Source organism: Suillus fuscotomentosus (assembly GCF_016647785.1).
Source record: "Suillus fuscotomentosus strain FC203 chromosome Unknown F5891scaffold_10, whole genome shotgun sequence".
Taxonomy (NCBI): Eukaryota; Fungi; Basidiomycota; class Agaricomycetes; order Boletales; family Suillaceae; genus Suillus; species Suillus fuscotomentosus.
In genome coordinates this window covers 43907-70457 of record NW_024539522.1, presented here as the reverse complement: position 1 = coordinate 70457, position 26551 = coordinate 43907, and the positions used below count along the sequence as shown (strand labels likewise).

At 49.6% G+C, this 26551-nt stretch overlaps 8 protein-coding genes across 8 annotated transcripts; 3 read left to right on the top strand and 5 right to left on the bottom strand.

Moving 5' to 3' along the window:
* Window positions 1-388: 388 nt before the first annotated feature.
* On the bottom strand, window positions 389-3320 carry F5891DRAFT_945857 (uncharacterized protein; the record flags this gene model as incomplete). Its single annotated transcript, XM_041374641.1, has 5 exons — window positions 389-768; window positions 818-2078; window positions 2187-2573; window positions 2622-2909; window positions 2955-3320. The coding sequence occupies 5 exons, from the start codon at window positions 3318-3320 to the stop codon at window positions 389-391; spliced, it is 2682 nt and encodes an 893-aa protein (XP_041229730.1).
* Window positions 3321-3880: 560 nt separating this feature from the next.
* F5891DRAFT_977044 (uncharacterized protein) lies at window positions 3881-6331 on the top strand (the record flags this gene model as incomplete). The annotated part of the gene is made up of 7 exons (XM_041376664.1): window positions 3881-3928; window positions 4051-4637; window positions 4927-5130; window positions 5182-5516; window positions 5573-5691; window positions 5740-6097; window positions 6144-6331. The coding sequence occupies 7 exons, from the start codon at window positions 3881-3883 to the stop codon at window positions 6329-6331; spliced, it is 1839 nt and encodes a 612-aa protein (XP_041229729.1).
* A 1026-nt stretch (window positions 6332-7357) lies between these two features.
* Window positions 7358-8877, bottom strand: F5891DRAFT_1184331 (uncharacterized protein; the record flags this gene model as incomplete). Its single annotated transcript, XM_041366426.1, has 4 exons — window positions 7358-7720; window positions 7770-8005; window positions 8052-8409; window positions 8455-8877. 4 exons carry the CDS (start codon window positions 8875-8877, stop codon window positions 7358-7360), a joined length of 1380 nt encoding a protein of 459 aa, XP_041229728.1.
* Window positions 8878-16967: 8090 nt separating this feature from the next.
* On the bottom strand, window positions 16968-17461 carry F5891DRAFT_1184326 (uncharacterized protein; the record flags this gene model as incomplete). Its single annotated transcript, XM_041366425.1, has 2 exons — window positions 16968-17221; window positions 17275-17461. The coding sequence occupies 2 exons, from the start codon at window positions 17459-17461 to the stop codon at window positions 16968-16970; spliced, it is 441 nt and encodes a 146-aa protein (XP_041229727.1).
* A 389-nt stretch (window positions 17462-17850) lies between these two features.
* On the bottom strand, window positions 17851-18884 carry F5891DRAFT_1184325 (uncharacterized protein; the record flags this gene model as incomplete). Its single annotated transcript, XM_041366424.1, has 2 exons — window positions 17851-18378; window positions 18432-18884. 2 exons carry the CDS (start codon window positions 18882-18884, stop codon window positions 17851-17853), a joined length of 981 nt encoding a protein of 326 aa, XP_041229726.1.
* A 540-nt stretch (window positions 18885-19424) lies between these two features.
* On the top strand, window positions 19425-22161 carry F5891DRAFT_1126607 (uncharacterized protein; the record flags this gene model as incomplete). The annotated part of the gene is made up of 6 exons (XM_041364104.1): window positions 19425-19577; window positions 19625-19912; window positions 19973-20032; window positions 20060-20314; window positions 20477-21728; window positions 21779-22161. 6 exons carry the CDS (start codon window positions 19425-19427, stop codon window positions 22159-22161), a joined length of 2391 nt encoding a protein of 796 aa, XP_041229725.1.
* Window positions 22162-22861: 700 nt separating this feature from the next.
* Window positions 22862-23964, bottom strand: F5891DRAFT_977040 (uncharacterized protein; the record flags this gene model as incomplete). Its single annotated transcript, XM_041376663.1, has 5 exons — window positions 22862-23420; window positions 23446-23471; window positions 23584-23736; window positions 23785-23851; window positions 23873-23964. 5 exons carry the CDS (start codon window positions 23962-23964, stop codon window positions 22862-22864), a joined length of 897 nt encoding a protein of 298 aa, XP_041229724.1.
* Window positions 23965-24933: 969 nt separating this feature from the next.
* On the top strand, window positions 24934-25647 carry F5891DRAFT_945924 (uncharacterized protein; the record flags this gene model as incomplete). The annotated part of the gene is made up of 2 exons (XM_041374644.1): window positions 24934-25131; window positions 25189-25647. Coding segments are annotated over 2 exons (657 nt in total), but the record flags the coding sequence as incomplete, so codon positions are not given.
* Window positions 25648-26551: the final 904 nt, after the last annotated feature.

The window sequence follows — 26551 nt, the reverse complement described above, 5'->3', positions numbered from 1 at the left end:
TGCATGATAATGCCAATCATTATCAGTGAACTGGTGGAGACCCGCTCAGCTGAACATATGGCGCCGTTCCTTCTGAGTGTTCCTGAGTGACCAGCACCTCAGGCTCACACATCAGCAAAAGGCCTTGAAATTTCGCTTGTCAAAAAGAAGTTTGATGCTTACGGTGAGCTTACGACCTGGTGATCGGAGCAACGTGATTGGTGGAACAGATTTTTCTGTAGTTACACTGTAAATATCTCGATGCTGAACTACTAGTCTAGGGTTTGTGCTATTCACAAACCCTAGACTTGGGCCACTCATAATTAGCTGCTAGTGACGCTCATAAAGCTTCGCAGAGATTAATGCACGAATTCAAAACTATATGTGCTGCTATTGTGAGCTACTGATACTATGCGAACTCCGTACTCAATGTGTGATAACTGTCCTTATCCGCGAAATTGTTCAGAAAAAAGCGGTCATAACTTTCCAAACAAATGGCTGAAGAAATCTTTTCGTCCACCTTTTGGCCATATTCTGGGATCAACTCGACAGTGTGTGTTACACTTGTCAATGGAACCACACCACCACATCTGTGTTTGCCGTGTTGGTCTTCCACATATGAGCGTTCTACTGTCCACATCGCGAGTTCAGGCCGGTCATTGGGACTGGCGACAAAGTCGTAGTACTGAATATAGAGCAGCGGATGGGATAGATATGATGGCAAAACTAGGTCAGAAGCATGTGGAAGAGTCGGTTGAAAAATAAGTCGAACTTGTGCGATACGACTTACTGAACATAACCTCGTTAGTGCTGGAACATAAAAACAAAAATGACATACTGATCTGGCCATCGTCGCCTGTGACGTCGACGAGGACATTATCACAGTTTCCGAGGGGGAATCTGCTATCTGGTGGATATGCCTGGATCACTCTGCTGGGCATGATCAGCCGTGGCTGGAAGGCCGAATGAAGCTGTAATCGAAATTTTTTCCATGCATGAAAGCGTCCATATTTGTGGTCCCAGCGGGTATGCTCGCCGGTGGAGAGAGAAAAACATTTGATGAACTGAGAGAGTGCATGATCAAAATCAATGAGCGAATATATGGTATGAATGTCGGTGGGCGACAAAGATTTGAAATCTGATGTCGACGTCAGATGGAAGGCAGTGAGTGCATCTCCGGAAAGAATGCCCTTGAGGAAATGGTTACGAACTGGCCGAGGTCCGTGAACAGAGTGCGATTCATCAGGGAGAACATGAGAAACCCAGGAGAGCGCTGGATTGACGGTTGTCACTGCCTCATCCTCAGTGCATATCACATTGACAAGTGATGCATGATGAGAACGGAACAGTGCGTACAAATTAAACAGCTCTATTGACTCCTGGCGGTTGAGAATCCGTACAGACTGTTCCACAAAGTCGTTGACTCGTCGATTTGTTCGTACAAAGAGATCCTTGCAGTGAGTAATGAGCAAGCGCTCCGTCATATCCGCCGAAAACTGCATCAAAGTGCCCAGTCTCTCGACTGTGCCTCTGAAGCTTTGGAGCAACTCGAGTTTAGGAATGAAGAAATCTTCCTTAACACCTTTCTTCCCCCTCTGAGCCTGGGCCTCGATGACAGCGTGCTTGAATGTATGAAAGTCTGAAAGGGACTGCATCATTGACGACAAGGTTTCTGCAGAATGAATCGGATTTTGGGCAAGATAAATGAAGTCAACGAGGGCACAGATTGCGTGAATGAAGTTAGGTGGAGCAACACCTGCAATCGAAGCAACAATGGTGCGTTGAATATCTCGATGCTCACGACCTGTCATCTGGTTGACGTGCGTGATACCTTTGGTGAAGTGGCGTGTTCCCACCCACTTATGCTGATTCATGTAGCGAGCATCGAGTTCGGATTTTCCTACTACCTCCTTGATCCAGGTGAGCGGATGGTCAGCAAAAAATTTGATGCAGGTGTGCAAGATCTCGCCAGCGAGAAAGACAGACGGACATGCGTAGATCCAGTCACGCCAATATGGCATGTGGACTCCAGATAGATGGACAGCTTTGGCTGCCTTCTGGAATTTGTCGAGATCCCAAACATTGATTGTTTGGGAGATCTCACAGATAAGTTGTAGTGTGTGTTGCCCAGTACGAGGAGGGTAGAGAACCCCATCACCAAAATTTTCTTGTGATGCCATTGTTAAAGGAGGTGCACTTTTACTAACCGCAGCGATCATGCAAGCCTCTGGCAGGTCACATACGTGAGCAACGAGTGGCGTATAGACATAATGAATAAATCTGGAAGGATCAGGCATAAAGCAGCCTGTTTTGGCTGCCTGTTTAAGGTTGGCGCAGACAAGGTCAATGCACTTATGCCACAGCCGCGCCTGAAGAATGGTTTGATAATCGGGATGCACGCGAAACTTAGCGACGGGCATGTAAGCAATACAGCGCCAAGCTCGGAGTGTGGCCTTGGAGCGAACTTCTGAATCAAGGTTACCGATGGTGATGAAGATGGGGTGCATCTCAAGTCCCCCGGTGGTCCTCGTCACAGGAGTTTTGTCGGACCCTAAAATGATCGGTACTTGTGTAGCACCTAATGGGAGACAGTCCTACACAGAATCAATCTTTGAGTAGTCGACTAAGCAGGGCAAACTTACCTGAATTTTCCATGCTAAATCAGCACTCATATAATCTCCATACTCGCGCTGATTCCCAACATGAACTACGTGGGGCTGAAAGGTAATATTATTGGTGAAAACTGGGTCACTGAAAAGTTGTTTGACGACTTCTAGAGCATCGCGCCAAATGAGCTGAATGGGATGGACAGTCTTGTAGCCTGTAAACTCTAGTTTTGAAACTTTCCACTCTGCAAGACAGGGTAGTGCGTCCATCCAATCTAGAAGTTGATCTTTTGAGGTGAAAGATGGTTTTGGGCGAGTGCTAAACTGTGAAAGAGTCAGACTTGTCGAATAGTGCTTAGAGTCTCCTACCCATTTCAACTTCAAGAACTTGTCAATTTGAGTCTGATTCAGGTTTTGAATCAAGAAACTAGCTAATTCCCACTCCCCCTCGTCATGGAAAGGATAATAAGTGTTTATCTCCCGCTGATAATTATATTGATCGTCCTGCAACCTGTCATATAGGTTTTTACCGATACCAAAGATGTATCCAGAGCGAGGATGACAATGGCCAGTGGTATTAGATGGCGGACCTCGCAACCCAGGGGGAACGGCTGATTGTTGTGAACGTGCTTCGTGCGGCCAGCAGGTAGACTGTGAATTGAGATGCAGAACGACTGCTTCGATCGAAGGGAACTCCCTATTGCAATTGGGACACAGCCTGGTAAAGGTATGCATACTAAAGCTATAGTCAAAGCAACTTAATGGATAATATGCACATTTACTTGGGCAATGGGTCAGCGTTGGAGTCTTGGGTCAGCGTTGGAGTCTAGTCTTTCAAACTCTGCTGTGTTGCTTGCTGACATTGCCAGTGTATTCACAGGGTATTGGTGTATTCGCTGTACTATTATCAGCCTGCATTGAAGGCTAGAGAGACACTGTCTTGCCGACATTGATATTTGTTCATGTCACCCTCACTTCCACCTTCATCTCCAACTCGACCCAGCAGTCCCGGCAACTGCCTCCCTCCATCAAGCAGTCCCCCATCCTCTCCTCTATCGGGATCTTCTTCAGCTCCTGGGTCGCCTCTTTTTGATTCTTTCCATCTCTCAGAGAGTTCTCCTGATACCAGACATTCTGACCTATGTGCTTCCCTCAAAGGTATCTCCTCAGCGGAGAAGACACCTCTGCCCGTGACTCCGGCTTCTGCTACTGAGGGATCAAACAGCTTATTTTATAATCCACCCGCATCTCCAGATCTTTCTCGCAGTGCTTGACGTCAGTTTATACGTGACAGAATGAGCAGGAAGTTTGTACCATACCCCCCTGACCCAGCTCCACTCGAGGTTCGTTTTGCAGCGCATCTTATGGGGCGGGAACGCAGACCTTATGTATCCAGCGAATCTCTTCTCAAGGTATTATTATTCTATCCAGTTCCATCCAAACAACTCATTTATATTTTATAAAGCATGCTGGATACTTAGAGAATGGCCTTGCGCAAATGCATCCTTCAACTCTGTACAAAGGATACCAGGCACAGCTTGCAGCTCGTGAGACTGCGCGTCAGCGCATGCTGGCGACTGCGTGGGAAATCGAGGAAACTGAACACTTCATCATATTCCTCAATGCCATACATGCTGACAATGAAGACCGGCTCAAACTCACAGACGACCAGTTACACGCCTTTAGGAACCTCTTTTCTGAGTGTGACTGTGTAGATGCCGATGATGACCGAGACTATCTTCAAGCGGTCTATGAAGATGAATGCAAAATTCTTAAGATTGTCGCATCCCAAGCTGAGCATGTGGCAAAGGTCTTAGGCTCACGTGTCGGCAAGGCTTTCCAACATGGGGTTGGAGCATCCAGATCGTCTTCGTTGCAACCTGGGTTTGTTGGTGATGACAGTGTCGATAAGGCATCTGTAGAATCTGGGGCCGATGGTTCCGGATCCCCCACTGCCGGCGGGGTTCCTGATGACGACGACAACCCTATATATCTGGGAACCCCTGATAACCTTGGAATTCGTCCCAAAGCATCTTGTGTGGCCACTGCAATGTGACTTCTTATCGTGGTAAGTCGATTCATGTGTCTGATTATTACTCCACACTGATTGATTGATAAGGAATGTTGTAATACACACGACACCCTTTCATCATAGCCTTCTTCCAGACCGTGTTAGTTTGTCATATGCACACCGTTTTTTACCTCCTCGCCCCTTCTTTCTCCGCTTCTTTAACCTCACAGTCACAAGTACATCAAGTCACAAGCTGTATAGTTTGTTTGCATTCGCATATCTCCGTTTGTATTAGAATTGTAATTGATATGCCCTTTGCCCTCCCCCAAGTGATTCTACCTTGATGAGTACCCAACGTCGTGCGCCGCGCAAAGGTAAAACCACAATTCCAAAACCTCCTCGAGGATCTGGTCTCAACCCTTCCCACGCGCCTGTGGACACGCAGATCAATATTCCCGACGAACAACCGCGGCCTCCGGAAATGTCTAACTTCGATCCACATCAGCGACAGCACACCTTTGGTACATATAATCAGTGAGTCTTCCCATCTCTTTTGTCGCGGACTCAGACTCAAAATAACAATAGGCCAAGTCCCGGCTACTCAAATCCTGGAGATAGTAGCTCAGGTGCCGGGTACACCAACTCGCTCTTAGGCGCCGGGTACACTAACTCGCTCTCTAATGCCGGGTACACCAACTCGCTCTCTAACGCCGGGTACACCAACTCGCTCTCTAACGCCGGGTACACCAACTCTCTCTCTAGCGCCGGGTACACCAACTCTCTCTCTAGTGCCAATCACACCAACTCTCTCTCTGCTGCCGGCTATAGTGCCCAGTCCTCCTCCCAGTCCTTGTCTGGCGCTCAATCCCCAAGGGCTGGTCCCTCAAACATCAACTACAATGTTCCGTCACTCGTGTCACGTACATATTTTTTCTTTTCATCATAAATCATTTTCTAACAAACACACCATGTTCAGCACCGAGCTCCCACCTTATCGGGCCCATACCTCATTGGTTGGGCAGTGATGCCGACGCCGCATGCGCACTGACACACAATCCCATACTGGACGAAATACCGGTATCCAACGTGATACATGTGAGTACTTAATGTTATATATCTTACTACATGTTTTAATGATAACAGACTTTGGGTCCGGTGCGCTCTATCGAAAGATGCCGACGCTCCCGACGTATGCCTTCAACACCGTCGTTGGCGCCTTATTTGGCGCCCCCATGCCCAATGCATACCCCAAATCCCAGCCCGCCTCCATCCCCAACGCGCACTCCAAATCCTGGCCTGTCCTCGGCTACAACATCGAGTGACGTTGTCATCCAGGTCAAGGTCAGTGCAGCAGACTGCGAGCAAGTCTACAGCCGCTCGCGAGACCTTATCAAGGGCACCATCTTCACGCCTGATGCAATCGCATCAAAATCTGAGGACCAGAGTCGCCTCGTCAGGGATATGATCAAAGCATCAGCGCCTTCCATTCCGAGCCTTCACGGTAAGTTCAATGAAGACTCTTTTAGCTTATACTGAATGAATAGTAGGGCTAAATCGATGGCCATCGACGCTGAAAGATGTGCCGACGATTTGGCGGGGAGTGGTCCTAGTGCGTTCAACGATGATGACAATTGCGCGACAAAACGTGGTGATGGCATACGACCTGCTCCCCGAACACGATTCCAACATCCCGCCAGATCAATTTCGTGTCAATCGAGTAGCTAGTCTTGTGTGAGACAAGGCCTATATGCACAAACATTCATTTTCTCAAGTATGTTTATTTTTTGTTTCGAAATCAAGATCTAACTAAGGCTTAGGACGGGACGGTGATCATTCACAACAAATGCCAGAATAAATTCATATTCACCCTGCTCATCAAACTCATCTGGCTATCGAATCACGGACTTCACGCGCTACTCGGCAACCACCAATCACCTCGTGAGGCACTGCATCATGTGTACTGCCTTGCATGTTCAATAACGGAGCATGCATTATTGGAACAAGGCCAACTAATATTCACGAAGCAGAAGTTCTCACCGACTGAGAACAAGACGATATTCGATAGCGTTAATTTTTTTTAAAATTCTCTCAGTGAGGAGGAGAAGGCAAGTCTTGATAGATGGAAAGACCATCTGATTGTTTGTGGGAGGTCGCAACAGGGGTCTACTGCCATTCTTTCCAATTTCGACTTGACTATTGAAACGTAGAATTTGGACTATAGTTCGCAGTTTTAGCATAGTTCGTAGTTTTTGTGTTAGATTCCCACAAATTTTGTGATTCTACCTACAATAAATTATTAAAATGTATACCGGAGTGCTTCAAACAGTCAGATATTAGTATTACGAATGCCAAACGTATACCGGAGTACTTAAAACAGTCATTACAGATGCCTGACCTGACTATACCATATCCGAGCAGTTTCAGACATGTTTTAAACTCGGTTCGAACACGAACCCTCTCTTAGATGCCACAATGCACAACCGGTCAACGTTAACCCCAGAACATCTAAAAATCTGGGTCCGTTGAAAAGTCGCTTGCGAGTGCTTGCGAGCGTTTTGAAAATAGTTAGCTCAGGTCTCGCGTTCGTAAACGTTCGTTTTTGGTTATGTTGCACCCTGAGTGCTCGTTTTTAGGTTAGTTAAAAGATCTCGTCGTATCGCATTGATTATCAACACATCTAGTACTGATATGATCATGAGCATCCAATGATAATCTTGATTACACTATACTACAATGAACAAGCTATACATGTAGTAAAATATTATTCAGAATCGGATGAGCTCTCTCCATTGCCTGCCTGCGATGGTCTGACATCCAGCACGTACTGCAAATAACTTTCTAACTCGAGTTTTTCTTCGTCCGTGAGGTCATCGAACGCTTGCACGATCTCCTTGAATTTTTCTTCGTGGTGTTGACCACCAAAAGCGTCGACGGTGATAACAGCGGAGCGCTGTTCCTGCAATGCACAGTGAGTACCGCTGCCAACTGAGGCCATCACATATTTGATGGCCTTCAGTGGCGAGGCACCAAGAAAGGCTTCGCAGCCCTCGCGCCACACAAAACGAACGACGCCAGCCATGATAAACGCATTCTGAAATTTGGCATCAATGGTGATATTCCCGTGCTGAAAGACTTATAGTTAGTGAAGCACCAGAAGTGTGAGAGCGACGTACCTCGTCCACAGAATATGCATGCATGAAGAGTAGGGGATCAATGCCCCGTATGAGTTTGTTCACCATTGCGATGCGATGCGTTTGTGCTGCTGCGATGGTGCTCCCTCGTGGGGGAAACAGCTTGTATGACACGAAGACACCGTCGCGCGCAAATTGAGCGATTTTCCCGTGTATACTGGACAATGCGTTTGACACTTGTCTCCGATGGGCGTTAGTTATGAAGTTTTCAATGACAACTACAATATTAGTACGATTATATGAATGATTGAAAGAAAAACTCACCATCAGCTTCCAAACAACGAGGTGTCGAGTCTTTGATTGCGTCCTCAAATTGAGTGACGCGTTTTTTCCGCTTCTGCGTCATTGCATGTTTGGTAAACATCACCCGCGCAATCAGGACTTTCCCTCCCTTCACAGCGTCGTTGATGTCGTCATTCGACACACGAACAGTCTTCAACGTCGGCGCTGAATGTTCGGTGGCGACAGGTATTTGTAGTGCCGTCGTTTGTGCTTGTGATGATGTTGCGGCGCGTGTCTGTGGTTCGGTGGTGGTGCGGGGGGCTTGTGGGACAAGGTATGGTGTTCCTGGTAGGTTAGGCCTGGTATTCCATTTTTTCGTAGTACGTGCCGGCCCCTGGGTCTATGTAGCTGTTAGTTAGGGTAGCACAATAAATGAAAGACTTACATGAACGACCTCTTCTCGAGGAATTTCCCCTCGCCGTAAGAGAGCTAGATTGGTAGCCGGGGGAACAAAGCCTGTCCCTCGGTCTATCACACTGACTCCTCCATCGGAAGCTTCATCAATCCACGGCGGTAAGGGTGTTCCGTGCACGTGGGTACCCTCTTGAGGGGCTCCGAGCGTTCCTAAGGACGAGCCGTCGTACAGCTGGTCCCCCGTGTCTCCGAATCTGTCTTGATCATAAGGGTACCCATCATAGGATGTACCATTGTCATGGGGCTGCGAAGGATTGGGTTGGGGGTTGCTTAAGGACGAGCCGCTGTATGGCTGGCCCCCCGTGTCTCCAAATCCATCTTGATTATAAACGTACCCGTCGTAGGATGTACCATAGTGAGGCTGCAAAAGATTGGGTTGTGTTACAAGTAACATCGGCTACATGGCCCCCCTATCATTTTTCCCCTTCGCCCTCGCCCTCGTATGCCTCCGGCTCGCACTTCTCTACCGACTATCCGTTGACCGGATCCTCAGGACCGTTCTCGTCCCTCATCCCCCTCCTATCGCACCAACGTGCGCACGTGCCTTCGGGCTATGACTCGTTCTGACTCGTGCCACCAATGTGGCTTTCCTTATCTTGTCTTATCTTTCCTTTGACTCGTGCATGCTGCACATTGTATCATTTACCGTTGGCTCGTTCCAACGTTTCTCGGTCTCATTCCGCATTCGACCTCACATCACTAATCAGGCTCTGCCACCATCGTACCTATACCCTTTCCGTTTCCCCTTTGCCCTTACCTACAGTACGGTAGCCTTGCCCTTAACCCTTTCCACTTAGTATAAGTAGTCGGTCACTCTGTACTAGATTCCCTAACTTGAATCTACTCAATCTTCCCTCGAACATACTTCCCTCTGAAGCCCCCTCAGCTTCAGTCTCTAGTATCTTTTCTTAGGTGCTCATCGCGCCTAAGTCTACCTCGATCGACCATCTCATCGTTCGGACAAGACTGTCCTTACTTTGAGAACATCAGTGACTTTGAAGACATCCGTCTTAGAAGTCACGTGACACGCGCGTCTCTGATATCTGCCGACTCGACGTCGCCAGTCTCAGTCGCTACACCGGACCCTTCCGGTTACGTCACGAACGTTAGCGGACGACGCCCCTCTTAGGGCTCCGCATAACAGATCTATTTGAGTGCGTAACAAAAGATTCAAGTTTCCCCTTTTTGCGCCCTGCCATCCGCACGGCCATTAACCGACAGACACCACGACTACCTGGACCCCGAAGTATCCTTGGGAACGCGATCCCAACACTCCGGACTCCGAAGAAGAAGAATCGGAAGAAGACCATACGTCCTCCGACGAGTTTCCCGACGAACAACCGTACGGTAACCTCAACTCGAACCCTGGAACAAGAATGTCCGGAGGCCCCACCCCGCAACCGACAGTGGTCGTATCCAGGCCTGAACTAAAGGCTGGAGTACCACAGAACTATGGAGGAAGCATCGATGATGCCGAGCGCTGGATGTACTCGGTGGAGACATACTTCCTCATCAACTCGACGATCTACAGCTCCGACCAAACCAAGGTCGCTGTTGCACTCCAGTATATGAACGATGGAGACGCCCGCGTCTGGGCCAACACCTTCTACCGAGCAGCCTTCGACAAAACTCCCGTCGACTTCGGTAGCTGGAAGGACTTCAAGAAGGCTTTCACCGAATCCTTCCACCCGGTCGACCGGATGACTGAGGCTCTAACCAAGCTTCATGGTTTGACCCAGACTGGCGACGTGATGCCCTACATCGCAACGTTCAAAACCCTGTCGTCCACTGCTAGTCTCAAGCAGGACGTCGCCCTCATCCACTTCTTCGAAAGAGGGTTGAAACCAGGACTTCGAACTGCCATCTACACGAAGGAGGTCGTCCCCAACACCATTGATAAATGGTACACTGCCGCGACACAGTTGGAAGCCAACTACAAGCGATCAAGAGCAGTTGTGTCCAACAACAGATCGGTACGCCCTTCCGGGCACCGGCACGTCCCCAAGCCTCAGGTCCGCCAACGCGATCCTGATGCTATGGACGTTGATCGTTCCCTCACGCCTGAGGAACGACAGAAGTGCTTCGATAAAGGCCTTTGCTTCAAATGCAAGGAGAAGGGCCATCGAGCAAACGACTCCCGGTTCCACCCGAAGGTGCGCCGAGGAGACAAGAACGACGAAGAAGACAAAGGCAAGAAGCCAAGCAAGTCTGGCGTCCGCCAGCTTGACGAGTCTTCTGACGAGGAAGACATGGAAGTCAACCTTGTCAAAAGAAAGGATTTTTAAAGAGAGGGCTTGTCGAACGGTCAATTCCCTCTATCTGCGCATTGTATACTAAAGCTGTTGGTAAATCCAACGAGTTTCGTGTCCCGGTGACACTTTTCTCTTCTTGCAGTGCCAAAACCGTTCAGTCGACCGCCATCATCGACTCAGGGGCAGGTGGGACCTTCATTAGCTATGACTTCGTCAAGCGAAATGGGATCCGGACCCACCTACTCAAGAAACCCTTCCGGATCACCACAGTAGACGGAAGCCCGTCCTCGGCAGGACAGGTGACCCAATACTGCATGCTATTCATTCGTCTCGATCGGAGACTTATGTATGGAAAGTTCAACGTAACGAAACTTTCCAAGCATGATGATCTACTTTTTGGAAAACCTTGGCTTAGTGCCATGATGCCCGAAATCGACTGGAAGGCCAACACGATCTCCCTGCCTGCGACCAATAGGTCAAAGGAGGTGGAGAGGGAACTTAACGCCTCCCGGCGAGAAAGCAAGGCCAAGCCATATCTCTTTCGTGGAGAAAAGGCTGTCCTAGAAGAACTCGACGACGAGGACTTTTCGCCCCTCAAGCGACTCCCCAAAGGCACTCAACATTGCCTCGAGGAAATCAAGAAACGCAAGAAGCGTAACAAGAAGAAGACGGCGCCAATCATCGTGCCCTTCGAAGATACCGACTTCAACACCATGGACGATGTCTGGGTCGGACAGACCCATCTCGCGGATAAAGTTGAGGAGATCTCCACTTATCCCCTCACTGACGATGAAGTTCTAGTGGAATATGCTTCGGACGGAACATCCGTCCGGATCATCGAGAATATCTCTTTCGACACTCCGCTCACCAAGGACGGAACCTCGAAGAAAGAAATCCGGAAGGCTCTCCACAGACGAGCAAAACCCCTCCGGAACCTCTGGATCCTCGCTTCTCAGTAGGACTACACGAAGACCTCCAACAAAGCTCAAGAATTTGCTATGGAGGACGCGCAGGAGAAGAAGAAGAAATCATTTGAAGAACTGGTACCTTCCTATCTTCATGATTTTGCTGACATCTTTGCAAAGGATGGTCTGAACAAACTCCCCCCCTCACGACCGGGAGTAGACCACAAAATCGAAACGAAGGAAGGCTTCATTCCGAAGTCTTCTCGAGCCTACCCGCTCTCACCGAAAGAAACCGATGCTGTCAAAGCATTTTTGGACGAACACCTTGCCAAAGATTTCATCCAACCCTCGAAGTCTCCTCAAGCTGCTGGATTCTTCTTTGTCGGCAAGAAGGACGGATCTCTCCGCCCCTGCCAGGACTACCGATACATCAACGAATGGACGATCAAGAACGCGTACCCACTCCCTTTGATACCACCCTTGCTTGCGAAACTCAACAAGGCGCAATGGTTCACAAAGGTCGACGTACGCTCAGGATATAACAATATCCTCATTCATCCCGACGACAGGTGGAAAGCCGCGTTCTCCACCTCATACGGGCTCTTCGAGCCCAAGGTAATGTTTTTCGGATTGTGCAATTCACCCGCCACCTTCCAAGCTTACATGAACCAGACATTTTCAGAAGAACTGAACGAAGGATGGTTAATCGTCTATATGGACGACATCCTGATCTTTTCAGATAACCTGGACGAACACCGGCAGAGGACCCGCCGAGTGTTGGAGAAACTCCGCAAAGAGTCTCTCTTCCTCAAACCCGAGAAATGTACTTTCGACTCTCAAGAAGTCGAGTATCTCGGTATGATCATCCGACCTGGACAGGTCGCTATGGACACTGCCAAGCTGAAAGGCATCAGCGAATGGCAACAACCCTCTTCGGTCAAGGACGTGCGGTCCTTTCTTGGATTCTGCAACTTCTACCGTCATTTCATTCCCCACTACTCCGACATCGCACGCCCTCTCCTCGATCTAACCAAGAAGGAGATCCCCTTCTCTTGGTCCGATTCTACCGAGGCTTCATTCCAGCATCTGAAGAAGCTTTTCACCACCGAACCAGTTCTGCGGAACCCCGACTCTTCGCGACAGTTTGCACTTGCAACTGACGCCTCGCTCTTCGCGACCGGAGCAGTCTTGCTCCAGACGGATAGCAATGGGGATTACCACCCCTGCGGCTACCTCTCCCAGTCCCTCAACGCGGCCGAACGGAACTACGAAATCTACGACCGAGAACTCCTTGCCATCATCCGAGCCCTTCAGGCTTGGAGGCACTTCCTCGAAGGAAACCCTCACCCAGTCATTGTCTTCACGGATCACAAGAACCTGATCTATTTCCGCTCCGCGCAACGACTCACCCGATGACAGGCCCGGTGGCACCTCACGCTCACCAACTTTGATCTGGAACTTCACCATGTTCCTGGAACAAAGCTCGCTGCACCGGATGCCTTGTCCCGCCGTCCAGACCACGCTGTAGCTGGTCAGGATAACGAGGATCGTATCCTCCTCCCCGACACCCTGTTCACCCGTCTAATCGACGCTGAACTCGCAGATGAGTTTCAACGACTCTCTGACGACCCCTCCGACCAGACTGTGAAAACAGCCTTGGACGCCCTTTCCGGGGTGTGCGCACCCCCCATGAAATCTGCACTTTCCGATTGGAGATTCACCGATGGTGTTCTCTTCTATAAGGATCGTGCCTACGTTCCCCCCGACCTCCGGCATCGCGTGTTGTCTCTACATCACGATCACCCAACCGCCGGGCACCCCGGGCGTTCCGGTACCGAATGGAACGTCAAGAAGTCCTACTGGTGGCCCGGAATGGGCTCCTTCGTTAGGAAATACGTCGATGGCTGCGCCATGTGCCAGCAGATGAAGGTTAACACCCACCCCACGACACCCACCCCACGACACCTCCCCTCACCCCGATACCCTCCTCGGCCCTCCGGCCCTTCGCTCAGGTTTCGGTTGATTTAATCACCGACCTCCCCGAGAGCGCCGGCTACGATTCTGTCATGGTCGTGGTAGACCATGGGCTTACGAAGGGGGTAATTCTCTGCCCTTGCAGAAAAACCATCACAGCGGAAGGAGTAGCCGAACTTTTCTTCAAGAAAGTGTTCATGCGCTTCGGACTCTATGACAAGACCATCTCGGACCGAGGCCCCCAATTCGCCTCGAAGCTAGCAAAGGAGCTAGGACGACTCCTCGACTACCAAGTCGCACTTTCCACTGCCTATCACCCTCAGACAGATGGCCAGACCGAACGGCTCAACCAAGAGCTCGAAACCTACCTCCGGATCTACTGCCGGACGGCTCCCTCCGAATGGGCAAAGCACTTGCCTATGGCCGAATTTGTTCATAACTCCCGACGACACTCTGCCAGAAATGCCTCTCCCTTCTATCTCATGATGGGCTACGAACCACGAGGCATCCCCCATCTCTTCCCCGACTCTACCCTACCAACCGCCGAAGACCGAGTCAAATCACTCGCCAAGATCCGCGAAGAAGCCCTTGCATGCCACAGCCTCGCGCAGCAACGCATGGCTGATCGTTCCTATGGCCAGCGTTACAAGCCATGGAACGTTGGTGATAAGGTATGGCTATCCGCCACGAACCTGATCACCGGATTCCCTTCTAGGAAACTCGCCCCGAAACGATATGGACCCTTCCCAATCCAGAAGGTCCTCTCTCCCATCACGTTCCAGCTCAAGCTGCCTGCCAGCTGGCGTATCCACCCCACGTTCCATGCCTCGGAACTTTCCTCCTATCAGGAGACAGACGTGCATGGACCGAATTTCACCGAACCTCCTCCTGATCTTATCGATGGAGAAGAACACTACGAAGTGGAAGCTATCCTCCAACACAAGGGTACCGGATCGCGTCGCCGGTACCTCGTGTCTTGGGTTGGCTATCCTGCCTCCGAACGAACGTGGCTCCCCGAAACAGAATTGAAGTCCGCAGCGGAGCTCCTGAAGGCGTATAAGAAGCGACTCAAGATCGCTTCAATCGCCATCTCATGTTGATCAACAACCGCCACCGCAACTTCTCCTACCGCCCTCACTACACTAGGGCTGACCCCACCAGCGAACCCATCCACACCGATACCAAAGCCTTCCATCGCCAACGAATCCGCAATCGCCACCGCCCCACGAAATCCACACCCGTCGACAAACAGAGACCCATTACCCAATACCCCACCTACGCCACTACCCAAGGAAAGACGCTCCACTATGTCGGCCTCAGCGTCGTCTGTTTCCTCGCACCGATCCGCTACCTCTCATGCGTCTGCCTCCGACCTCGACCCGACGAGCCAGCCAACGCATGGCCATGATAGGCCCTCCTACACCGTCTTCCGACGACCATCCCTTCGCTCAGTTGTCCAAGACAGGCAATGGGCCTACTGGGAAGCAGTCATCTGCGATCCCCAGTATGCAATCCGACTCGACAACTATCTCAACCGCACCAACGACGACATAACCATGAACCTCGTTCAAGCCTTCAGGGCCACCGATGCCCTCACCGGCGACATCGCCAGGATTGACCTGGCTAGGGAGACTTCCCTATCCACCGTCTCAACCAGATACAACCAAGGCAAGATCAAACGAGCCTTGCTAAATCTGTTTGAACTTAGGAACTTCCATGCCGCCGTCATGGCCGTCGAGGAGGAGCGGGCATTTAATCCCCCTCCCGACCCGCTTGCAGTCGTCGAGCGTGCTGTCTATGACAGAGCTCCGACCCCCTTCCTTCCCCAACTACCCCGCTCTGAATCACCAGAGCAGATCCCCAACGTCACCCAGTTGACCAACCCCGAGATCGACCGTCTCTATAACGAATACGAACGCGAGCTCTACGCTCCACGTAACCCCTCCCCCATCCTCGATGCCGACACCATCTCTATCATCATCCCAGAACTGGATGAATGCCCTCCTGCATCCCCTGTTCTCAACCCCGACGATTGGGTACCCACCGAGACGGTCCCACACCTCTCTATTGGTTCTCCGGAACCTCTTCCCACTCCGCAACGCCGAAATCGCCGTGCCCGTGCACGATCCATCCTGTCCCTAGGACTACCCCTCTCCCACGCGCACCGCCCGCGCACCCAGAACTTCACTAGGCACTATCCTCGCGAGGAAGCCCAGGAAGACGCCATCAACGACGCGCGTCGTAATGCCACCGAGACCACCCAGGTCTACCGCAGCAACGTTGTCTGCCGCCAGTGCCGTGTCTACGGACACAAACAGAAACACTGCGCGCAATACTTCTGCCGCATTTGTGGGCAATTTGCCCCAAAACATCTCACTCCCTTCTGCCCTCGACTCGACGGCAGAAAGATCCTTCGCCGTGGAACCTCTTCCGACCGGTTCTACAGGGACATGCAGCAGCTCGAAGCTGCGTATGATCAGGACGCTGCTCGTCTTGAGCAAGAACGCGAAGAGAATGCAATCGAAGCCGCCTCCTGGCTCGAAGACCTCGACTTCAACCCCGCATGGTATAACAACCAGGACGACGATTAAAGAGTTTGTGGAACTCTACCTTGAAACGGGGGTAATGTTACAAGTAACATCGGCTACATGGCCCCCCTATCATTTTTCCCCTTCGCCCTCGCCCTCGTATGCCTCCGGCTCGCACTTCTCTACCGACTATCCGTTGACCGGATCCTCAGGACCGTTCTCGTCCCTCATCCCCCTCCTATCGCACCAACGTGCGCACGTGCCTTCGGGCTATGACTCGTTCTGACTCGTGCCACCAATGTGGCTTTCCTTATCTTGTCTTATCTTTCCTTTGACTCGTGCATGCTGCACATTGTATCATTTACCGTTGGCTCGTTCCAACGTTTCTCGGTCTCATTCCGCATTCGACCTCACATCACTAATCAGGCTCTGCCACCATCGTACCTATACCCTTTCCGTTTCCCCTTTGCCCTTACCTACAGTACGGTAGCCTTGCCCTTAACCCTTTCCACTTAGTATAAGTAGTCGGTCACTCTGTACTAGATTCCCTAACTTGAATCTACTCAATCTTCCCTCGAACATACTTCCCTCTGAAGCCCCCTCAGCTTCAGTCTCTAGTATCTTTTCTTAGGTGCTCATCGCGCCTAAGTCTACCTCGATCGACCATCTCATCGTTCGGACAAGACTGTCCTTACTTTGAGAACATCAGTGACTTTGAAGACATCCGTCTTAGAAGTCACGTGACACGCGCGTCTCTGATATCTGCCGACTCGACGTCGCCAGTCTCAGTCGCTACACCGGACCCTTCCGGTTACGTCACGAACGTTAGCGGACGACGCCCCTCTTAGGGCTCCGCATAACAGATCTATTTGAGTGCGTAACAGGTTGTGACTGCGTGAAAGTATCTTGTTGAGGCTGCGCAAAAGCGCCGAAGGATGTAGAGCTGGATGCGTGTGAGTCGTCGTAGGGTTGTGACTGCGTGAAATTATCTTGTTGAGGCTGCGCAAAAGCGCCGAAGGATGTAGAGCTGGATGCGTGTGAGTCGTCGTACTGCGTGGGTCCACGGAAAGAGTGCCAATCTGTTTTTTTTGGCTTGTTAGTTGCGAATACTCGCGATTGAAGTATCACTCACCTGGACCCCCGCTTTGCCGCTGCATACTGTCTTCGTGTGGATTGAAACCGAATGCTGATACAGAAGGTTGTTCAGCTGGAATGTTGAGTTGATCAGCAGCTGGAAGTCCTGATGGGTTAAGTCCTGATCCCCTTGCTGGCTTGGGGACGGCAGCCTTGCCCTTTCGTTGTGAAGGACGGTTAGACATATGGTGGTCAGGAGAGAGAGAGACGACAATCGATAGCGCACTGATTGTTTGAAATTCGATACTATTACACACAAATGTAATAAAGCACACCCAAACATACATAAAAACATGGCAGTCCGATCACGAAGTGATCTAGTGTGAGCGGCCTGGCGCTGTGATAAGTAAGACTATGGACATATATGGACGGGAGGGAGAGGCATGGTGTTCGAGAAGCAGTTATATGAATGACGAGTGTCCAAAAAGTCGACATGTGAACGGCGCGGTCCGAAAGAATTGAATGTGTGGCTATTCACTGATATGTAAATTAGCGAGTGATGAGCTGGCAGTCAAATTTAGATACCGTGATTTGCAAAAAAGAGGGCACAAAAAGAAGGGCTGTGCGATTAGACCTACGCATCGTGGCCTTCAGATTCTTCGTCATCATCCGAGTCCATGGTACTGTTGTGATCATCACCATCTAAATCGGAGGACGTATGGGAACCGCTGGGATCAGCCGAGCTGGTGAATTGAGGGCGATGAGAAGATTCTCCCCTAGATGACAGTAAGTCGTTCTTGACGTTCAGGCCCAGAACATTTCCCATTGTGTCTGCCTGGGCAGCAACGGCACGAAGAGTGTTGCACTCGTCGTCATATACAGATTGAAGGTAGTTCCCGTCGTCCTCGATCTCTGAATGGTGACGCCCAGTGAGAGCGGCTCTAATTCTTCGGAATTCTTCATCAGAATATTTGAGGCGCATTTTGCTATCCTCATTGAGCGCCTCAGAAAATTCTAAGAAGTGCTTTGCCTCTTGAATTGCCCATGCTGTAACCGCGAGGCATTGGTGTGCAGCTTCACGGCCAGCAAGCCTTGCCTTGAATAATTTGTACATAGTCAATAGGTTCATTTCCGCGAGGCCCTTCATTATCAATTCCTCGTGCTTTTACCATAAGATTACACAATAAATAAAATAAAATAAAATAATGAACGTACCTCTGCAATGTCTTCAGCCGTGAACTCTGGTCGGCATTCTCGCCCTAACGCACGAGCCGAGATATGGAGCTCCAGTGGAGAAGCAGATGTAAACTTCCCAAAAAGGGGAGAAGCTGGAGGAGAAGACGAACGAGGGGGAAGGGATGAGTTGTGGGGTTTCATTGGAGAAACAGGCGTAGGAGAAGACACAGCGTGACACTTTCTACGGGAAGGAGATGCCATGCGATGCGATTTACGAGGGGAAGGGCTACGCAATAAGCTCTCTTTTGTTGCAGGTGTGTAGCCAGGCTTCCCACGACGGGACGGAGATGCGAAGTCACGCTTTCCGCGACGGGAAGGGCTATGCAATAAGCCCTCTCTCACTAAAGGAGAGTTTGACACCTCATCCACTGGGGAGAGAGGAGTTGGGGGAGAACCTGAATGATCAGAGCCAGATCCTATATCAGAGGTCATCAAACAGGGTGAGTTATTTGCTTTCTTGAGAAAAAAATCAAAGAATGCTGGTTCAACACAGGTTGCACTGCTGGAGTTAGTGTGAGTAGGCTGCTTGGTCGAGGGGGAGAGGAAACGTGAGATAAATGTGCAAATTCCATCATCTCGCTGCGCAGACAGCTCACCAGGTGATGGCGGGTGCAGTGAAGGTGCGCAAGTCTGCGGACTTTGAAAGACTTGTGTGCAAATCACTGACAGCTCAGCACTCAGGCAGGGCAGCACAAGTCGAAGTCTACAATGTAAGTATGCATCTGTTAAACTCGGTTTACCAGCCTGATCGTGCACACATACCTTTGCAGGTTATGCCCAAACTGCAAATTGAGAGAGTTTCCGTCCATCGAGTCACTTATTACGCACCTCAATTCCCAATCTACCTGCTGGCCACCTGAAGCACGACCACAAGAATTACCTGTCCCTCCTGTATTCCGTCGAAGTCCTGTTTCAAGTACCACTGGTACTTGTCATCCAGGTTCCGGATATGTCTTCGGCGTTGGTGAAAATATGCTCGATAGGTTGGAAGACGATAAATATGCGTACCGGCGAAAGATCAACCATTACTACCCTTTCCAGGATGAAGGCGAATGGGAATTAGGGAAGTTCCTGGTTGAAAACCTCACTCAAGCACAAATCACTAAGTTTTTGAAGTTGAAATGGGTAAGTACGATCATCTAAGCTGTAGGCACAAGTCTGATTGTCAACAGTTTAACAATCACGCAAGACCGTCTTTCACCACGAAAGATAATCTCTTGGACTGGATGGACTCGCTTCCTTGTTTTACGGAGTGGCAAGTCTCCAAAATAGAGTTTTCAGGCTACAAGACTGTTTATCCCATCGAACTCATTTGGCGCGATGTGTTGGATGTGGTCAAGCAACTCTTTAGTGACCTGATCTTTGCAAACCATATGACGTTTGTCCCACACCACGTCGATGTCGGAAATCAGCGTGAATATGGAGATTACATGAGCGCTGATATGGCATGGAAAATCCAGGTCTGTTCACTCTATTAATACGTTCCTCACCGAGTCACAGAAAGACTTGCAATTTTCTAGGACCACCTCCCTATTGGCGCAACCCAGGTTCCCATCATCTTGGGATCCGATAAAACTCCTGTCACGTGACTTACTGGAGGACTTGAGATGCACCCGGTTTTCATTACCATCGGTAATATCGATTCAGAGGTTCGTTCCAAAGCGACATTACGAGCTTGGCGCTGCATTGCCTACATGCCGATCGTAAAATTCCGTGTGCATCCAGATTATCAGAGTATTCTCCAGGCACGGCTATGGCATAAATGCATGGACCTCGTCTGTGCTAACCTCAAGGCCGCGGCAGCAGAGGGATGTTTCATGCCTGACCCTTTTAGATTCATCCGTTACGTTTTCACGCCACTTGTAGCTCATGTATGCGATCTGCCAGAGGCCACCATGATCGCTGCAGTTGCTAAAAATGCATCTCCTCTGACTATGGCAACGCAAGAGCATTTTGGTGATGGGATCCTCCACCCCCCTCATACCGGGAAGCATACATTGGAACTCCTCGTCGGTATTGCCAAGACAGTTGATCCCTGGGACCTCGACAAGTTCCAGAAAGCGGCCAAAGCTCTCAATCTGTCTGGAGTTCACATGCCTTACTGGCGTGATTGGATATATGCATGCCCATCCGTCTTCCTCGCTGGCAAAATTCTACATACCTGCTTCAAATTTTTTGCTGATCACCCGCTCAAATGGGTGAAGGAGACTGTAGGAGCTTACGAGCTTGATACCCGTTACATTGCTCAGCATAAGCGGGTTGGCACGCGCCACTTCGCCAAAGGGATCACGCATGTCAAGCAAATGACGGGCCGTGAATATAGAGATATACAACGCACTATCGTTGCATCAATCGCAGGTGCCGTTTCACCCAGATTTATTCGCGCAATCCGCAGCCTTGTAGACTTCACATATCTTGCACAACACCCAGTTCATTCACCCCAATCACTCCAAGCCATGACACAGGCACTTTCGGATTTTCACACCTTCAAGGACACTATCGTCGCTGCAGAAGCGAGGAAGGGGAAGAAAGGCGTGAAAGAAGATTTCTTTATTCCAAAACTCGAGCTAATGCAAAGTTTTGAGGGTACGATCAGGAGGTTGGGCATGTTGATGCAATTCTCGGCTGATACGACGGAGCGATTGCTCATAACACACTGTAAGGACCTTTTCCCCCGGATGGCTCGACAAAGCAAAGATTTCATGGAGCAGTGCGTTCGTATTCTTAATCGTCAGGAGTCGATGGAAATATTTGATTTATATGCGTTGTTGACTTCTCGGGGAGCATCACTGGTCAATGCCATGCACGCTGAAGATGAGGATGTCACAATCGCTAATCCTGCACTTTCTTGGGTTTCCCGCATACTCCCTGACGAGGTAAAGTCGGTTCATGGTCCCAGACCAGTCCGTAACCACTTTCTCAAGGGCATTCTTTCTGGAGACACACTCACGGCTTTCCAACTGAATGTTACCCCAGACTATAAATCACTGTCACCGGCTGAAATACGCACGAAATACACTCTCCCCGACTTTGATCACACGCTCACTGACTTTATTCATCGTTCATCCCTGGCTAGCGACGAGCACACCTGCTGGGACCCCAAATATGGGCGCTTCCAGGTGTGGAACAAGTTTCGGCTGCAGCTGCACTCGGCCTTCCAGCCATGGGTCATCATGCCGAGCAGGGTAGTACAAGCCTATCCGCCGAGCGATGATTTCCCCTTGGGCAACTGCGATACCATTCTTATCGATGGCCCGGGCATGGATGGCAACATAAGTATGTGTGTTCCCTGTATATTGAGTGAGCACTACTGATATCATATATAGCTAGTTATGTCGCGCAAGTTCGACTAATTTTTCAGCCGACGATTCGACGAGGTTCAGATGTGGAGCTGCCATCGTACCTTTCCAACCCCCTTCTATATGTCCAGTATTTCCGTTTCGTCTCTCGTCCTGAAGACCGTCCTGAACTCATGATGTGGACCGTGGAATGCGTGTACACTCATGATGCAAATGGTCACCGCCATAGACATGGAGCTGTCGTGCGACTTACGGATGCAGCGCATGCAGTCGAATTGATACCGGAGTATGGTGAGGCGGTGGACAAGAGCATGACCTCTGCGACATGCTCGGAAAGCTATGAGCATTTCTTTCTGAATAATTTTGCGGACAAGGAGAGTTATCATGCATTCAGTACTGAGTTTGTATAGACAGTAGATTAATCAGTATGTAGCAATTGTATCTATTGCTATTGCATCCATCGTATCTATCGCATCGTATCTCTGAGCATATCGCATCTTATCGAACTCGGCTTCAGTTTATCAGCCAGATATGGTGTGTAATATTGATGTTCAACATCTCCACCAATCGCATGACTTCGCTACTGAAGTCGTAAGTGTTCGTAAGTGTTCGTAACGCGCGTAAGTTAAGCGTTCATTTCAGTCGTTTTGCAGATGAACAACAACTTAACGTCTCTGCGGACGCAGGTGGTATTAATTGATACTTATTCTCGAGTACGGTAATGATCCTATATATGTAAACAGCGAGTCATTGTGTGTAATAAATATACCAGGACTTCTAGTACTGGTTATTGATAGTAACATGAGATCACGAAAAAAACGCAGGGATTCGTGCTAACGAAGACCAATCTGTAACAGGCACTCAGCGAATGAGGGATGCGAGTGACGAGTGAGGGCAGAGAGAGAGGCCAGGTACTGGCGTTGATTCGACAAAGGAAAAAGATACAAAGCCCTGACTCCCACATATAAATATCTTGGAAGTGCTAATGTGAAACATAGGAATGAGACCGGGTATAGTAAGCAGATAATGAGTCCGTAAATATCTGAACGAGCTGATCCGCACGGAACGGAGTACATCGGCGCAACGCTGGTATCGTAAAGTGACCGTGAGCTAAGTAGAATGGCCGTGGACTACGTGAAGTGACCTTGACCATGACAGGATCCAACCCCTCATCCACCTCCTGAATGGCACCTTGAGTCCTTGAATTTGTTTCAAGAGCTCATAAACTTCTTTCTGAGTCTCCTTCAATCTTTGTTCATCCTTCCCCTTCAGTCCCTCCATATTCTCTCTATGCCTAGCTGTCAGCTCCTTCAGTGTGGCACGCAAGGCGTTTCCAGCATCGGTTTCTGGAATTAGTTTTCCCCAGTCAACCAGTTCCTGTTGAATGCGGAGGGCGACAGCTTCTGCCGTATTTGCAAGAATGGGCTCTAAGACATCCCAAGCAGATTCAGGTAGATCTGGCTTGAGGAATCGAGCGACTTGTGATCCATGTGCAATCATTTCCTGCCAGAAGCTGCTCTTCAACTGTTGCTCACGACTTTCTCCCACCTCCTCACGGACTTCACTCCATTTCGTGGTCACAAGAATGACGTTCTTCTCGGCATCTTCGCCGCACAGCCTTCGAAACATGTCAAGATTTTTGCGCGATGTCCCAAACATCCGCGGTTGGCTGATATCATGGAAGTAGAGGATACCGGCCAGCTTCATATTGTCGCCGTACCTGTGATCGACATTATGAGCCCACATACTTCATCAATGGTATTTAGATGTCATTGTACTTATGAACTTGCCAGCCAAACAGCGATGTGCCTCAAAATTTCAGAGTCATCTACGTATGTATCATCAAAACCGGGTGTGTCGACGAGAATTACACGGCGGGAGGGATCGCTAGGACATTCACAGATTGCGTGTTGGATGCGAGCGATACATGACTTCAACTCGTGGCCAACAGTGGTCACTTCCTCTCCGCATGCAGCATTGATGAACTAACCGTTGAAGTTAGCTCGTGAAACAAGGTTGGGTTGTGGTCTTACGGTGCTTTTCCCGACCCCAGTTGGCCCCATTACGCTGGATGATACGCTCAATAAGTTGCATGATCGTCTGTAGCGTGAATAAACTCACGGTATAATTATATCAGTGGGCTTCCCGTCCTTCAGTATCACATCACCATCTTTCATAGTATTTTTCCTTTCTTTCCATTTTTTTCCTTGCATCGTAGTTGTTGGAGAATTGTCAGGGACTCGTTGACTGAGGGGAGATATGCAGAAAGGGAGCTTGCTGGTGGGGGAATATATTTAGAATTGAAGACACGAGGCTCCCATCCTCTATCCTGCATGCAGCCTGAAGGCGAACTGCCGATCATAGGTTTATAACGGACTAGCTCAGACGAATAGTGACGCACAGGGTCCCACTTTTTATCATAGATCTATATGAACACTTGAGCATCAAGAACTTGTCATCCTGGGGACCCAGGGTACTTCTCGCACCAGACCCTTTTGTTTGTCGAGGAGCTCCACAAGCAAATGCACAAAAGTGGGACTTAGGGGCTTGGGGGACCAAGATAAAATACAGTCTAAATGATATGAATTACCTGAAAGCATGTAGCTCGAAGAAGAGAGCAGAGTCGATATCGGGCAAACCGCCCGTGCAGACGGCCATCCTCCAGGTTTCACTTACATAGGAACTTCAATGGTGAACGCCGACCTTCTCGTTCTGAAGATAATACTACTCTATATACCTAATGGGAGTACAGGCCTACAGTGTCGTACGACCGCGAAACGATGACCGACCAGCTGCGCACAATAGTGAACGACCCACCGGCAAGTTATCTTATGGTTGGTGGTGGACAAGGGATCCTTTACCGAACCGAACAGGGTCTCCGGGATCTGTGCCGAAGCTGGACTTTCCTGGTTAGTAGTTCTTCGATTACATAAGCGCCTCGCGCATGCCTTGCCTCTCAGCATGTTCTCTTTGACACCTGCTTATGATGTTTGAAACGAACATGAACGAGAACAGCGGACTCAAAGAAGGCGATATAATCATTCTGTTAGTATTATTGATCCATAAGGTGTTGTCTGGATGCTAAATGGCGTTTTAGCATACTAGGATTGACTGGAGCAGGCAAAAGCACGGTAGGACCACCATGTTTTGACGATACACCACTAACTTGACCGCACGAATGGTTTATTAACATTGCTATCGGGGAGCCCAAAGCGCACACGAGCGAGGGTATATTATCATGCACACACGAGATCGACAAGTTTCAAGTAGCTTCCTTTCCGAGCCCACACCGCATATTCTTGGTTGACACACCTGGCTTCAATCATACATACTTGGAGGAATCAGAGGTAGTTGACAAAATTTCTAACTGGCTGAAGGACGTGTGAGTGCGCGACGTCGAGTGTTGTCGGGTCCTACAATCGGTATACTGACCTCAGATTGATTTCAGACATCTGAAAATTGCCGGCATCATATTTCTGCACGATATAACTCAACCTGATTACTCATCTTTGAACCATGCCATTCTAACTGTTCGGATGCTATCGGGCTATCACTCGCTAAGGAATATCATCCTTACCACGGCGAACTGGAGTAATAGCGGGTCGGGTGTAGTAGAGAAGCATCAAAAACGACTAGCGGACACTGAGTGGGGAAATCTGATTTCTCTGGGAGCCAAGGATGCTCACTTTTTGGGCACGAAAAACTCTGCCTGGACAATCATTGAATCTATTGTCCAGAAACCATTGGAAGAAGCCCTGCAAATACAGCGTGAAAATGGTTGCTCAAGGTCGTGTCACGTCACACCCGTCTCGGCGATCCGAAGATGGATTTCCATGCTTTTTCTCTCGCACAGTCGGAGGAGAAGAGTAGGTATGGATCAGAGGTATTTTGTGTAGCCTGCCGATGGCCATCCTTATTCCAACAGCGGCCCCCGCAATGAATTACTCACTGTATGCGGGGATTCACTAGTAGTCGATTTTCTAAGACCCTTCAACCTATTTATGCTGTATTACTCTAATAGGTGAGCTCACACACCTCGGACTCATTGAGAGTGCTTTTGTACAAAATTATTTATTATCGTAGCGGTGCGGGCGCAATCCCAGACTTGCCATTCATACACGTAGTATCTAAATGTTATCGTTTTACTGTCTGTCATACCACGGTAGTCGTTAATCTAGAATATATATGTCATTCTAGATCCAATTTGTCCACCACTGGTTCTCTAATGCGGCCACTAGCTATACGAATCCTGATGGCATGTAGCTCACAAAACTGTCTTGAGTTGCAATCCATTTATTTGCAAAGCTATTCATTATAATGAAGGCGGCCACGACTCACACACAACCTTGTATCATAACACGAAGAAGTTTTCCGCACCCAGGCTTCGGAAAATGACTGTTGGAAGGTGGTAGGTGTGATGCTGGGTCCATGCCAGATGGGCGTGCACTGTATGTGCTGATAAGATTAGCAGTACCAGTGTAGCGTGATTTAAAAGTCTGCCAAAGTCTGCCACTTGGCTGTGTTTTTGCCGCCGGACTGTGGATATATCCGCTGTAGAGAATCATGCCTCTCATGGCGTGATATGGTAGTTTTCACCAAGGAGTATACAGCACGAACTCATAGCATTACTCTGTGCGCTACCCGCAGCTATCTCTATATGAGGCGCAGCTTTCCCACGCAACGCGCGCCATGCGCGCACCATTCCCGCGCTTCACGATGTATACGCGCGCACGCTTGCGCGCCCTATAGCACCAGCCATCCAGATGCATCCATCCACTGTCCACCAAGCTCCCTAGTATG